Below are 16,694 nucleotides of genomic sequence, written 5' to 3'. Positions count from 1 at the left end.
TATACATACGCCGTACATGATATTCAAAGCAACCGATCCCTTGCAAGCTCGGAACTATTAGATGAGCTTAGAATTGCAGATGCGAGACAGCGATACACACTTTCATCTTGCGCAGGAAAGACAAGTATCTTATCCAGAAGTGTTTCGAATCTCATGGTCTGTGCAATTGATGACTCTTGTCAGTTAGGAGTCAAAAACTTAGTTGAGTGTGAAATTCCTAGTGACATATCTGAAATACCCACACCGGAAGTTGCTGCATTGTCTTCCCACCTGAAGCCAATCAAGGACAAGTTCCCTGAACTCATGGAGAATCGGCACATAGGGCTACTGATTGGCAGAGATATCCCAGAAGCACATCATGTTCTGGAACAAGTGCTAGGTGATCAGAAGCAATTGCCATTTGCAAAGAAACTACCACTTGGTTGGGTTTTGGTTGGCAAAGTGTGTTTGGGCCAGTTGCATATGAACGAGACTTGTGAGAACATAAGAACATTCAAGACTCAAGTGTTGAACGCAGACAGAACAACTTTGTTGTGCCCTTGCCAGAATGCTTTGAAAGTAAGTGAGAAAATCAACGCAAGCGATGATATTTTCAAGGTCACTAAAGCTGATGATCAAGTTGGACTGTCCCAAGATGACCAGAAGTTCCTTCAAATCATGGACAATACAATAGACATGAGAGATGGTCATTGGACAGCTCCGTTGCCACTAAAGAATCCCAGAGAAAAGCTCCCAAATAACAAGCTAAGTGTTTATAAGAGAGCTACCAGCCTACGGGCTTCACTACAGAAAATCCAGTGAAACAAGAGCAAATGCACAAGTTCATGCAACAGATACTAGATTCTGGCGCAGCAGAAGAGGCCCCACCACTGAATGAAGACACAGAACGCTGGTATCTACCTTTCTTTGGGGTATATCACCCGCTCAAGCCAAACAAGGTCCGAGGAGTGTTTGATTCATCTGCAGTATTTGATGGAAATTCACTGAACAACATTCTCTTGACTGGACCAAACTGCACGAATAGTCTGCTTGGTGTACTTCTGCGTTTCAGACGTAATGCTGTTGCTGTCATGTGCGACGTGCAGCAGATGTTCTATTGCTTCAAGATCAACAAGGAACACCGTGATTTGCTTCGTTTCTTTTGGCACAAAGACAACAATCCAAAGAAAGAGCTTATAGAATACCGAATGACGGTTCATGTCTTTGGGAACAGCCCTTCGCCAGCTGTAGCCACCTACTGTCAGAAAGCTGCAGATGAAGATGTGAGAACCTTTGTAAACAGGGACTTTTATGTAGACGATGCCTTGACATCACATTTAAAGGAAGAAGAAGCCATTGACTTGATTAAAAGAACGCAAGAAACCTTGAGTAGAAGCAGTTTTAGACTGTATAAGATAGCCTCTAATTCTAGAGTCGTGATAAGCAGTTTCCCAGTAGAAGACCTCGCAATTGACATGACATCCTTTGACATCTCTACAGATGTAATGCCCGATCAGGCTAGTCTAGGTTTGAAATGGAATACCAATGCCGATACATTTGAGTTTAAGATCAACATTGCTGAAAGACCATTCACAAGACGAGGAATAGTTGCCACAGTCAACAGCATTTTTGACCCACTAGGATTTCTTGCGCCTGTGACAATAGAAGGAAAAATCTTGGTACGGGAAATCATGAATGAGGCCACACCATCAGATTGGGATGAGCCGTTGCCAAGACACTAAGAAGGAAAATGGGAACAATGGAAAAAGTCATTAACCTCATTGAATGACATAGCCATTCCACGTATGTAAACCATGACCAATTTTACCGCAGAGGATGCACTACACATTTATTCAGATGCGTCTGAAAAGGCAATATTGGCTGTCTGTTTTGTGATGACTGCAACTAAAACAGGGTTTGTGCTCGGAAAATCAAGGTTGGCACCTGCAAACACAACCATTCCACGCTTATAGTTGTGTGCAGCAGTCTTGGCCACTGAGATAGCAGAAATTATCTCGGAGCATCTTGATTATCCCATGGAGAGATTCATTTTTCATTCTGACAGCAGAGTTGTTCTCGGGTATTTGAACAATCAGTCTAGAAGATTTTACACATACGTAGCCAACAGAGTACAAATCATCTTGAAACGCACTAATGTCCACCAGTGGAACTATGTACATACATCAAACAACCCAGCAGATATCGCAACACGTTGTGAGACACCTGCCAAGAAATTGGATGCAAGTATGTGGATGAGAGGACCGAAGACACTTCCGAATGAAACACGTTCTCCCGAATCATTCACCCTGGTAGATGAAGACAAGGATAGCAAAATTCGACCTCTTGTGAAGGTTTCAAAAACAGACATTAATCGTGACATAACTGAAACATTTGAGAAATTTTCTAGTTGGAAGTCTTTGATCAGTGCCTTTTCACTCTTGAGAAGATGGGTGCAATCATTTCGTTCAAAACAGAAGCTGAGTCAAGATACTGTTGAATTCCGTAAGGAGACAGAGTTGTTTGTCTTGAATGCAATTCAAAAATCCTATTACCCTTCAGAGGTAAAGTCGCTGACAGACAAGAAGAGAGTTGGCGTCAAAAGCCCAATAGCTTTGTTGAACCCATTTTTGGATAAAAATGGGACGCTACGAGTTGGTGGACGTATACACAAGGCTCCCTTCGATACAGATTTCAAGCATCCAATACTTGTACCTCAAAAATCACACATTGCTGGTCTGCTTGTAAATCATTTTCATGTTTTAGTTCACCATCAGGGTAGACTTTATACAGAGGCAGCCATAAGAAATCATGGCTATTGGATAGTCGGGGTGAAACGTTTAGTATCCAGCATCATATACCAGTGCGTTACTTGCAGGCACTTGCGTGGCAATTTTGTGAATCAACAGATGGCCAACCTTCCTGAAGATAGACTTACCCCAGGACCTCCATTCACATACGTTGGTGTGGATACCTTCGGACCATGGCCAGTTGTGACACGGCGTACCAGAGGAGGGGTTGCAGAGAGCAAACGATGGGCCATCATATTTGTTTGCTTAGTCACCTCACTAAGCATCTCATAAAGAAGTGATCTAGGACATGAGTAGCTCAGCCTTTATAAACGCTCTATGACGATTCATCTCTGTACGGGGACCTGTGAAAGAATTTCGATCTGATCGCGGAACCAAATTTGTTGGTGCTTTGAAGGATATTAAAGCTGATGCAATCTGTGTTGAAGACCCACCCGTAAAAGCATTTCTCATGGATAAGGAAGTCGACTGGATCTTGAACACTCCACACGCTTCGCACAAGGGAGGATGTTGGGAGCGTATTATTGGACTAACTCGAAATATTCTTAATGCAATGCTTTTGAATACCTAAGGTCAAAAACTCACACACGAAGTGTTGTGTACATTGATGTGTGAAGTGTGTGCTGTGCTAAATAGTCGACCGATTGGGCCAATCACCTACGATCCGCTCGAACCAGTCCTGATAACCCCATCGATGTTGTTGACACAGAAATCTGGCCACCTGACACCTCTGACAACTTCTACAGACATCAGAGAAATCTACGCTTCTCAGTGGAAACATGTTCAAATACTTTCTAACATGTTTTGGAAGCGTTTGGCAACAAGATTATTTAAGTAGCTTTCAGGGTCGACGAAAGTGGCTCGAGCTTAGGGATGATGTCAAACCGGGAGATGTCGTGTTGCTGAAGGAGAGTTCGGAGAGAAACCAGCGGCCAGTGGCGGTAGTAGAGCGAGTTTTCCCCGGAACCAACGAAAGAGTGAGGTCACTTGAAGTGAGGTTGCATAGAGACGGACAGTCAGCAACATACATAAGACCTATAACGCAAGTGGTGCGGTTGATTGACTGAATTTTGTGTGTAAAACAGTGTTATGTTTTAATTGCTAAGCTTTATGTTTAATAATTGATGTTATATTCATGTATACCTATTATTCAAGGTTAAGTGTTCAAGGTTAAGTGTATTTTTGCTATTTTTTCTTTTCTTGGGATCTTTGATACTTTTTTTTATGTTAGACAAAAGTTGTAAATTGATAGTGACATCTTCATGATATCAGACGGGGAGTGTGTTGTCCCTTAGCTTGATTGTTAGTTGTATGTAACCTGACCGATTTTTACAACGCTATAATTTTTACAAGAAATCGTTTGGTCACGTTTTTCTTAAATTAAAAAAAAACCTTTGCAATCTTCATTGTCCAGGTAAACAAATAGAAAGAGCATATTTTGATACATTTTTATGTATTTGATCATTATACAAACTATTTTATTAGACTGTTCAGCGATTTTCTTACTATTTTGCTGATAAGATTTTTGTTCGTTCGTACACTTACGATTCGTTCCATTTTTGTGTTTCGGATTATCATTTGTTCAGTGTAAACTCTCCGCTTGAATCTTATGTAACTCATCATATGTGTAATACATGATAGATCCAGTTCCTTTTTTTTTATTGACCAATGTTTTATATCATTTTACAGCCATCTACAACGCCATGCATACCTCGATATCTAGTCAAATCTAATTGGTCTCACCGTTGTGTAAGTTAAATGTAGTTATTGCAACATTGATGTGATATGCTGTTATTTGGTTGTAATTATTTGAATAACTCAACTAAATCCATCATTCCTTAAACATTCAGTACTGCCTTTTATTGTTTGAAATCTAAATGCTCATAGTGATGGACAGTAAAATCTTATGTGCATCTATGCAATACTTGTATAATGCTAAAGGCCTGAGATTACTTTTTAAATAGTTGTGTAACGCTGTTATTTTACGGATTATTTTGTCGTGCATTTTGTAAGTTTTTTGTATTGTGTAATTTCAGTTTTACGGGTTTGATCCGTTATCTTGCTGTCAAATTAAATCCGGCTGAATGATCCGTTGTCTTCTGTTCAATTAAAATCCGGCCAAATAATTGGGGCAGTAAAAAATATTTGTTGTTTATTTTTGCTGTCTTGTTGCTTTTTGTGTCTAAAATATATTGCATTTTGGTACCAAACTGTTTGTTTTGTTGAGTCTCTCAGTTACCAAAAAGATTTGCTTTATAGTTGCTTCCTAGTTATATGACATACCCCCAAACATCTACTGATATAACAACTTTCTGTTGTACTGATATATAAAACAATATATCGGGCAGCGTTATATCTGTAGTGGTATGATACAAATAATTCTCAGAAATGGGTACCATTGAAAATTAACAATACTAGGAAGAATGCAGTAAACCTTGATGTATTTATCTGAAAATAGAGCAGGTCACTCCTAACTCAAAGCAAAGAACCCTCAAAAACATCATCTTATCCAGCTTGATAGAAAACATTGATAATCTAAACTTCCAATGTGATACAGGGCAAGAAATCTATAGCTACAGACCTTGTCATGTATTTTTCTATCCATGAAAGTACCAAGTTCCTGTCTGTCCAAGAAGGGTCCTAGGACATCGGATGTTGTCAGCATCTCCAGGAAAGATGACTCTGATTTACCAAACAAGGCTTGCTCCAAATCTTGAAACAATAACAATACATTCCTAAATTATTTTTATGAGACAAGAGGACTATGAGGGCCCTTCGGCGCTCAACTGAATTTGCAGACACCACTTGTGGCAGACTTTGTTTGATAGAAGGCACCAACTTAGTAAGAGAACTATAATATATACCTCAATGAAAAAGACAAGTATCCATAGAGCACAGATGTCCACACATTCCACTTTTGTTTAAAAACTCTGCTTAAGTCAAACACAAGCTGTTTATGGTCAAATTTGACTTAAAACCACAGTGATCTTGACCTCTGAGGTAGCAAGACAGGTTTCACACATTACATGCAGTGTCCTCATGGTTGTCATTATTGGTATGTTATCTTAAAATAGCATTATGAATGATAAATGTACAGTCCCCATAAACTATTTATGGCCTAAGTTCAACTTTAAAGTGTGACCTTGACCTCTTAGGTAGGGAGACAAGTGTAACACGAGGCAAATCGTCTCATGATGAATTGTATTTGTGAAAAGTTATTTTAAAATCCATCAATATATGGCAGAGAAATGGCAGAGACAGGAATTTTCTAGCTGTTTTAGTCCAAAATAGACTTTTTTATAACTTAAGTGAAACATTGCCCATGGAGAAAAGGAGTTGGTTGTTACACACAAAATGCTTTCTCATCATGGTTGTCATATGTGTTATCGTAAAATAGCCTTAACAAGCTTTTTAATGGCCTCATTTAATCTTTGAACTCATTAGTGTGACCTTGACCTTTGAGGTAGGGAGACAAGTTTTAAACATGACTTGTCGTCTTATATTGGATTGCATTTATGCCAAGTTGTTTCAAAATCAATCAACATGTGGCAAAGGTATGGAATGGCGGAAACATTAATTGTCAAGATGTTTTATGGCCTAATTCACTTTTTACCACTAAGTGTGACCTTAACCTTTTAGGCAGGGAGACGCCTGTTACACACAACACATATGGTTTGCTTTTGTACCAACTTATATGCCAAAGTTATGGCTAATATTGTTCAAATAAACATTCTGACCCTGTTTCATCAAGATTGGATGAAAAATGTGGCCACTAGAGTGGTAACGAGCTAAAAGTTGATGACGCACCCCACACACCGCGCTAAGATGGACCATGGACATAGGATGCAGTGGGTTTTTTTCTGAACATTTCTGCCAATATTTGGCTGTTTCCCAATCGCAATAAAGCGAAGTTTTTTCCCCCAAAAATCTGACTAAAATTTCCAAAAAATGGGCACATTTTCCCAATAAACATAATTAGAAAATAAATGTTATACAGCAATTATTCCTTAGAATGAGTGCAAATAGAGCTTGTCGAGTTGTCGACGAACGACAACAAACTTAAGAGATAGTCGATGTATCCCAATTAAGCACGCCTGTTTTTACGTCATCTTCCTACATAATTGTATTATTTAAACAACCTTTGCAGAGGACCACTATAAGAATTTACATGCCAAATAAAAAAAACTCTTGGCCCGGCAGTCTACCACAAGAACCATTTTAAGGTTTTCATTTCATGCATATAAAGACAACAAGAAACACCCATTGCAGAGCCAATTTAAACACCAGCGTCATTATTTCAACAGACTTTGTAGAGGACTCCCAAATGATGTTAAACACAAAAATCCCTTACCCTTTACTTATAAATGCAGCAGACCCAAAGAATTTAAAAAATTTTGAAAGAGGGTAACTCGAGGATCATTCCTGCATTGTTTTATTAAAATCTGCTCTGTGGTTTAAGAGGAGATGTCATTTGAATAAAAAGTTTACAGAAAACAGCAAAACAGGTGAGCTCAAAAATGACATTTGCCAAAGTTAAGACCATAATATAAGCATTATGAACATGTATAAGCTTATATTAAACACAATTGTTACTCAATGAGAAAGCAAGATGTGTTTGAGAAACACTATGCCCCCCAGCATGCCAAATATAAAGTTGCTATGTAGTGTATATTAAATGAGAAATTTTGACCCATATATTTGACCTTTGACCTTGAAGGATGACCTTGACCTTGAAGGATGACCTTGACCTTGAAGGATGACCTTGACCTCAAAATGTGCAGCTCCATGAGATACACATGCATGCCAAATATGAAGTTGCTATGTTCAATATTGCAAAAGTTATGGCAAATGTTTGACATGCTATGTACAATAGTTAAAAAGGTACAGGCATTTTTAAGTATATAACCTTGAAGAATGACCTTGACATGTCACCAATTAATACGTTCAGCTGTATGAGTAACACATGCATGTAAAATATAAAGTATCTGTATAAAGTGGTACTGACGTTTTGGCATATTTAAAATGAAAATTGACCTTTGTAAATGACCTTTCATGATGACCTTAACATTGTACAAATTAAAATGTGCAGCTCCATATGCATTTGAGGAGTCGTTACAAAGTTATAGTGTATAGTAAATGAGCGATTTTGACCCATATATTTGACCTTTGACCTTGAAGGATGACCTTGATTCTGACCTTTCACCACTCAAAATGTGCAGTTCCATGAGATACACATGCATGCCAAATATGAAGTTTCTATGTTCAATATTGCAAAAGATAAGGCAATGTTAAAGTTTAGTGATTTTGACCCATATATTTGACCTTTGCCCTTGAAGAATGACCTTGACCTTTCCCCACTCAAAATGTGCAGCTCCATGAGATACACATGCATGCCAAATATCAAGTTGCTATCTTCAATATTGCAAAAGTTATGGCAAATGTTAAAGTTTGACGCAAACCAACAAACCAACAAACAAACCAATAGACAGGGCAAAAGCAATATGTCCCCCAGTATATACTGGGGGACATAAACACAAGTATGCTTGAAGAATTTACAATAATTATAATGTAACCTTCAAGATTGGCAAGGGGATCACAGCAATTATCCTTTGTAAACACATCGGACAGCTCAATACTCTTTTCTGGTCTGTCTTCTCCTTTCCTGTGTGCAACCCCAGCCCTGCAATCATCATTACCATGCCGTGATTCATCCTGTCTCTTACAAAATCCTGACAGACTTTTCTCCATCAACCAACAGCTCTCTTCCGTGGCCACCACTTCTACATTTCTGTCTTCAGCATTATGAACGTCTTCTTTGGCGCCTTTAGCTGTGTCATCAATGTCATTCTCACATGTCCCTATAGAACAGGTGCCCTCACTGTCACTGTTTGCTGAGATGTAGCCCCTTCTGCCAAGCTTCTTTCCCTCACTGTCAATGTCTGCTGAGATGTAGCCCCTTCTGCCAAGCTTCTCTCCCTCACAGTCTTCCACGATGTAGCCCCTTCTGCCAAGCTTCTCTCCCTCACTGTCTGCTGAGGTGTAGCCCCTTCTGCCAACCTGCTCTCCCTCACTGTCACTGTCTGCTAACCTGTGGCCCTTTCTGCTAAGCTGCTCATCATCAGACTCCAGCTCATCAGTGTCATCATCACAGCTCGTATAAATATCAGAGACTTTCAAAATCTTTGAACTCTGACATTCAATCACTTCATGTTGTTTCCCTCTTGATTTATACTTTGCAAGCATATTTTTTAATCTCATTTTCTTCATTTGTGACCATGATTTTGCAGTGTTTTGTAACATTCTATGTTTGTTAATTGACTTCCTTTTGGTTCTAGTCTTGCCTAAGCTAGGCCTGTGTTGGGATGGTTGTTGGGGCAAGGGTTTCTTGTTGTCATGGAGCTGTTTCTTGTTGTTATGGAGCTGCATCTTCTCCTGCTCAGCCATCCTCTCTAGTAACCTTTGTTGTCCCTCAGGGTACGACATCAAGATTACAACTGAAAAAGTGACCACTAAACATTACACATTTAAAAAGAACATGGAAAATACGAGATGCCATGCTGTAATGTTATGTAGTAGCATTTTTTACTTATTCTATTACATGTCAACTGCTTTTAGTTATCTGCATTAACTGTTGATCTACACACACACACAGCTTTTTTGGCGTTGCTGTATAAGATGGGTTTTGAACTAGATTTCTTGCATAAATTATAGCAGCTTTACCACCAATAATTGTTGTAAACTGTTTAAGACATAATTTCTGTCTACCATAAGTACTCTAAGTTTTCGGAACAGTGACGTTTCATAGACATACGTGAGTTTTGTTTGATGTTTGTTTAATGAATAAACATGTAGATAACTTGATAGTATGGTTTTGAACATCTCTGTGTATAAAACCGAATCATAGAGAAGTTATAGGCTCTATAAATGTTTTTTTTTTTGTGTGTTCGAAAATTTAGATACAAAAAATATTACAGGTGTCTGAAAATTTAGAGACAACAATTATGGTGTTCGAAAATTATAACTACCGTAATAACTCTAAGTTTTCGGACACTTAGTATTCAGACACCCTCTTTTTTAGCAAAAATAATTATTTTTCGCAACTCTTAATTTTCGGACATACAGGTTTTCTTTCAAAATTAATGTCCCTCAATTTTCTGACAGTATATTTTACAGCGTTATACTACAGACTTTGGTCCTGTTTTCGCTTATCTTGTGACACTTTGAGCATGGATTTTTGCCACCGGATTAAGGCCATAAAATCTGGCAGATGCATGCCTCAGGCAGCGGACCATTAAAGTCGCGCAATTTGGTAAATAACAATGAATACCAGTAGAAAACAATGGATTAACTCAACATTATTTGAAACAGTTTCGTCCTTGACCTATTATGGAAGCAGAATGTTTTGTGTTTTTACTTTTTTTACTTTTTGGTTCTATCATTTCTGGCAAGAGTTAGCAAAGCTGAGAAATTGTATTTATTTCAAAGCAGAAACAGAAGAGTATATCACAATACAATTATTGTACACAATACAAAAACAACATTAAACAATACATCTTTCCTGCTTCTTAATGCCGAAACAACGATCCATACATAAGTATCTTTTTGTTTCATCAATTAACGGTTTCTTGCAATATTGTAGTTTCTTTTTTTCATGGTTTGTTTGACTGAACACATCTTTCTAGGCATATTATTGCATTATCAGGTTACAGCCAAAAATATTAGATATTAAGAGACTTTCTAGAAACAAGGGCTGTTTGTAAAACATGCATGCCCCCCATATGGGCTGTCCGTTGTACTGGCAGCCATTGTGTGAATACGACTTTTGTCACTGTGACCTTGACCTTTGACCTAGTGACCTGAAAATCAATAGGGGTCATCTGCAAGTCACGATCAATGTACCTATGAAGTGTCATGATCCTAGGCAAAAGCGTTCTTGAGTTATCATTCGAAAATCATTTTACTATTTCGGGTCACCGTGACCTTGTGACCTCAAAATCAATAGGGGTCATCTGCGAGTCATGATCAATCTACCTATGAAGTTTCATGATCCTAGGCATATGCGTTCTTGAGTTATCATCCGAAAATCATTTTACTATTTGGGGTCACCGTGACCTTGACCTTTGACCTAGTGACCTGAAAATCAATAGGGGTCATCTGCGAGTCATGATCAATCTACCTATAAAGTTTCATGATCCTAGGCATATGCGTTCTTGAATTATCATCCGAAAATCATTTTACTTTTTCGGGTCACCGTGACCTTGACCTTTGACCAAGTGACCTCAAAATCGATAGGGGTCATCTGCAAGTCATGATCAATCTACCCATGAAGTTTCATGATCCTAGGCGTATGCGTTCTTGAGTTATCATCCGGAAACCATTTTACTATTTCGGGTCACCGTGACCTTGACCTTTGACCTAGTGACCTCAAAATCAATAGGGGTCATATGCGAGTCATGATTAATTTACCCATGAAGTTTTATGATCCTAGGCGTATGCGTTCTTGAGTTATCATCCGGAAACCATTTTACTATTTCGGGTCACCTTGACCGTGACCTTGACCTTTGACCTAGTGACCTCAAAATCAATAGGGGTCATCTGCAAGTCATGATCAATGTACCTATGAAGTTTCATGATCCTACCCCCAAGCGTTCTTGAGTTATCGTCTGACAACCACCTGGTGGACGGACCGACCGACCGACCTACCGACCGACATGAGCAAAGCAATATACCCCCTCTTCTTCGAAGGGGAGCATAAAAATTACTATAACCAGGAAACAACTTGTATTTTGAGTTTGGAATTGATAAATAGATGGCCAATTCTAAGTCAATTTCTGGGGTAATTAAAATTGTCATAGATAATATTATTACAAACATATTCATTAAGTTTGGTTCAGACTGGATACAAGCTGTTGAATTTTGAGAACAAAAACATCTTAAAGGAAATTATAGATATTCAAGCATATTCACAATTTGGCCGACTTAGACTATTTGCCAACATAAATTTTCATTAAGTTTAGTGAAGATCTAAAACAATTCTGACTTCATAGAATGGCAACAAAAGTGGTCATATATGAGGTACAAACAGACATAAGTAACCCCTCTTTTAATTAGGGTTGACGCTATAATGTACAACACCTATGGAGGGAGCACTTACAGACATCATGCTCAATGGAGTTATCTGCCTCCCCACAGTAACGCAGTGTGTAGCGGGGTGTCACATGACCCATATTGTGTTTCACCGGGGTCTGCGGTGCCTCAATTCCCGCCTGGTATGGCTGCACCCTGCCGGGTTTCACGCGCAGTGAGAACTCACTCCAGTCACTTCGCAACGTTGCCTGGTACTCTGATGTACACATCTATGGAATGTATGTAAAATCGTTTATTATATTATTCTACTATTGTTATAACTATTCTCAACATATTAAAATTGTTTCACTCTCTTCCATACTGCAATATATATCTTATCTAACAAACATGAAAAGTTTACTGATTAACTGTTCACACAGTACGATGCAAACAATTTTTGTATGCTGCTTCAGCAAAGCAGCTCGTCTAAGTTATCATACCATGAAAAAAGTCTTCACAATGGCGACCTAGGTAAAAGACTGAGCCAGTCCGATTGAGTTAGCTAAATTTTCTCATTCGGCATACCTCGCTGATTATCCTTGATAAAGGTAAAGGCAGCTTGGTTCCTGTCCTCTTTCAAATTTATCGAGAGGTTCGGGACAGGAACCAGACACAAAATTGCCAGGTGGCACTTCAAACGCTGTGACAGGGCTTTTTTCAGATTTTTGGGAAGATAGCCCATGGCTTTTAAATTGGGAATTTTATGGGCATGTTCAAGAAATTGGGAAAATAAATTGGCATTTAAAACTACATGAATGAGTTCAGCATCTTTAATCACAAACACCACAAACACCATCATGACAACATAATAAGCTCACACAAATCTTCAGTCACATCAGGCACCATTTTATTAGGAGGCGCTTCATCTTCTTCTGAAGAACAACTGCTATCACCATGTTGAAAATCAGTCAACACTTTGCTTTCAGAAATCAACAATGACGATGACGATGCAAAAGAATCACTTGATATTAAATTATTATCATTAACAATAGAAGTTGTTTCAATGGGAAGACTTGTACTTCTTGACGATGTTTGATTTTTTAATGATGCTTGCTTCAAAAAATTAACAGTTTTCGTTTTGCCGCCTGGTTTTTGCTCAGGAATCTTTTTCACGTAATATTTTAAATTGGGCGACATCTTTGTTTTCCATTCAGCCGAATCACAAAACGCTCGAATTTCATCGCAAATATAAAAGCGCCTGAACAACACAGAGAATATCATGCACACGAATAATTCCGATGTAATCCAAATCGAGGTTGGTCTAAAACCCGTACGAGACAAGATCGGACTACCCTTTATTTTATAGCAAAACAGCCAATGTCATTAGCGTTTTTTTCCCCAATTGGGAATTTTTTAGCAAATTTTGGGAAAAAAGTATACTTTTTGCGATAGGGAATATAGCCAAATTTCGGCTATAAAATCCGGACAAAAAAAGCCCTGTGTGATGCTGGGAAAACCCCAAATATAATTCTTTTTAGATTTGTTCGAGAATGTAACCCGCCCCCCAGTTTGGCATAATGGGTCAAGTTCCCCACGGGTACTACTTCCCTGTACCCACAATTTCTTTTTCGTAACCAACATTTTTTGTACCTATTTTTTTTTGTGTACCCAATTTTTTTTTCGTAACCATATTGTTATCCGTGCCCAAATTTTTTTTCGTACCCAATTTTTTTTTCGTATCAAAATTTTTTGGGGGGCATAATTTTTTCGTACCCACATTTTTTTTCCTACCCAAAATTTTCGTACCCACATACATAATTGTGGTGATGTAGATAAACTTAAATTGATGCTTTTATATCCTTCCTCTTCAAAAGCATCGTCACACCAGTACTTTCATATACTTTGATTTTTTTATTATGCCAAGCGGTTCAGCTGTAGTGTTTATATGAAACAAGAAATATCGTTAAAAAAAAGATATTTGGCATATATCCTGACTTTGAAATAAAAATAGAAAACTTATGTTTCTAAATAATTAAATTAAAAACAAAGGTTTTCTTTTTGTTGTTTTTCACTTGTCATTTGCATATCAAATGCAAGAAATGTGTGCATGTATATTCAAACCAAACAAGAATATCAGTGAAACTGATGGATGCTCCCCAATGATGCGCTTTGTCAATCTATGTGTTAATAACCACCTTTAAAAAATCTATTATTAGCCTCGGTGACCTTCACCTTGACCCCAGTGACCTCAAACCTCATCAAAAGGTAGAGGTCCATGCAAGGTACCTACATGCCAAATATGAAAAAGATCGGTAAAGTTTTGAAGGCGCTATGAGAAACTGTAACAAAAGTGTGACGGAAAATCTTTTATTAGCCTCGGAGACCTTGACCTTGAACCCAGTGACCTCAAACCTCATCAAAGGTAGAGGTCCATGCAAGGCACCTACATGCCAAATATGAAAGAGATGGGTAAAGTATTGAAGGCGCTATGAGCAACTGTAAGAAAAGTGTGACAGAAAATCTTTTATTAACCTCGGTGACCTTGACCCCAGTGACCTCAAACGTCATCAAAAGGTAGAGGTCCATGCAAGGTACCTACATGCCAAATATGAAAGAGATCGGTAAAGTATTGAAGACCCTATGAGAAACTGTAACAAAAATGTGACGGAAAATCTATTTTTAGCCTTGGTGACCTTGACCTTGAACCCAGTGACCTCAAACCCCATCTAAAGGTAGAGGTCCATGCAAGGTACCTACATGCCAAATATGATAGAGATGGGTAAAGTATTGAACGCGCTATGAGAAACGGTAACAAAAGTGTGACAGAAAATCTATTATTAGCTTCGGTGACCTTGACCAAAAGTGTGACGTAGGGAAGTACGTTAGGACAAACTGGCAACTATATGCTCCGCCGAAATTTTATTTCAGGGAGCATAAAAATAGTGTTTGTAAATAGATACAAATTATACTATAGGACACCCTTCAAAAGGCTTATTATTAGTTTATTTCTTCACCATTGCAATATATGATATGTAAATATTTGATAAACATGCAGTTTTCTTTGGACACATACAAATCACACTTTCAGAGCTGTGTCATGCCAAAATGGGTCTTATGGCATTTCTGCAATTGTTCGGAGCTACACTGTCTGCTATAAAAATGACACAAGGCTTCATGGTATCATTAAGTATCCCCTGACCAGACCGCGAGATGCGCAGGCTGGGCTATATCAATGATGGCCACATATGGCATAAGACCCATTTTTGCATGACGCCGATCTTTTGAACTCTGATTGCGTCTTGTAAATGAATGTCAAAGCACAATACTTTTTGATAGAAAATTGAAGTCAAATTGTGTAATTTATAGCAAATTGGTACATTTTGACAACTTATTCATGCTTTTGGAAACTATTTCAAGATGGCAAACATATGTGGTTAGATTAGTAAACAATTTCCCTGTTTTCATCAGGACACTATACTATTTCGGTATATTTTGTTCCATCATCGTAAAAGCAATTCTGTGTTCTCAACGTTTATCGATGGTCCATTATGTCTTCCCCTGACAATTTAGTGGCCAAGTACTGAGCCTGAAATTATGCGAGATGGATTTAATCATGTAATTGTAAGTGTGCAAACATTTGTGTCTATGTGTCTTATGAACATGCAGAAAGCAGTCCAGAAATCCGTACACTGAACAGTGTATCATCCTTTACGCTGTACACTGGAGAAGTGATGTGGCGGAATTTACGCAATATTTTTTCCTTTTGGGATTTTTCTGATGGCTATTGGGAATTGTGTAGTTTTTTCTCAATTGGGAAAGTTCCTTTTACAGGTACCATATAAGAAAGGAAAAAAATCGCTGTACATAAATAGTACACTACATGATGGGGTGCTATTACCTTAAAAATGTAAATCATGAATTTCTGAATGTATCAAATTATAAATGGAGAACTATGACTATCATCTTTGATTCCAAAACACCAGGTAGAAAGTCTCTAAAACTGGGACAGATGTCTAGAACAAGCACAGATGGAACTGTTTAATATATTTTAACAGTAGAGCTTTATTATAATAAAAGAGTATAATTTAAGATAGAAAAACAAATACAGAAACAAGAAATCGTCGCAAACGGGTGATGCTCCCCAAAGTTTTTTTTTGTCACAAAATTGCACTATATATTCAGATAAAAGGAAACGTCTTGAGGGGCATAACTTTGGACAAAATAATACGATGGATGGTTTAGCAACTTAAAAATTTCAAAGGGCCATAACTCTCTAAATAAATCATCTAACCAAAACCCACAAATAGCATGCGCATCTCCTCAAGGTAGTTAAACTTCCCATAAAGCTTCATTGAATTCCAGTCAGTAGTTGGAGAGAAATAGCCCGGACAAGAATTGCACTATATGTACAGTTTATAGAAAATTTCAAAGGGCCATAACTCTGTGAAAAATCATCCGACCATAACCGGCTGATAATATGCACATCTCCTGTTGGTAGTGAAGCTTCCCATAAAGTTTCATTGAATTCCCGTAATAAGTTTCTGAGAAATAGCTCGGACAAGAATTGCACTATATGTACAAAGGAAAATTTCAAAGGGCCATAACTCTGTGAAAAATCATCAGACGAGAACCGGCTGATAATATGCACATCTCCTCTTGGTAGTGAAGCTTCCCATAAAGTTTCATTGAATTCCGGTCATTAGTTGCTGAGAAATAGCCTGGATAAGAATTGCACTATATATACAATGGAAAATTTCAAAGGGCCATAACTCTGTGAAAAATCATCCGACCAGAACCCACTGATAATATGCACATCTCCTCTTGGTAGTGAAGCTTTCCATA

At 38.1% G+C, this 16,694-nt stretch overlaps 1 protein-coding gene across 1 annotated transcript in view; it reads right to left on the bottom strand.

Annotated features, from left to right (window-relative positions):
* LOC127852997 (DNA (cytosine-5)-methyltransferase 3B-like) overlaps positions 1-16,694 on the bottom strand; it is a 92,970-nt gene that overhangs the window by 72,493 nt on the left and 3,783 nt on the right. Inside the window, exons 2-4 of the mRNA XM_052387109.1 lie at positions 11,941-12,142; positions 8,360-9,280; positions 5,368-5,498 (exon numbers count right to left, since the gene is read on the bottom strand). Coding sequence (XP_052243069.1) covers positions 5,368-5,498; positions 8,360-9,280; positions 11,941-12,142 — 1,254 coding nt within the window. The remainder of the gene's footprint in view (positions 1-5,367; positions 5,499-8,359; positions 9,281-11,940; positions 12,143-16,694) is intronic.

This window comes from Dreissena polymorpha, chromosome 12 (genome assembly GCF_020536995.1).
Source record: "Dreissena polymorpha isolate Duluth1 chromosome 12, UMN_Dpol_1.0, whole genome shotgun sequence".
Taxonomy (NCBI): domain Eukaryota; kingdom Metazoa; phylum Mollusca; class Bivalvia; order Myida; family Dreissenidae; genus Dreissena; species Dreissena polymorpha.
Note: the sequence above shows the minus strand (reverse complement) of the source record. Positions and strands in the feature narration are given on the sequence as shown.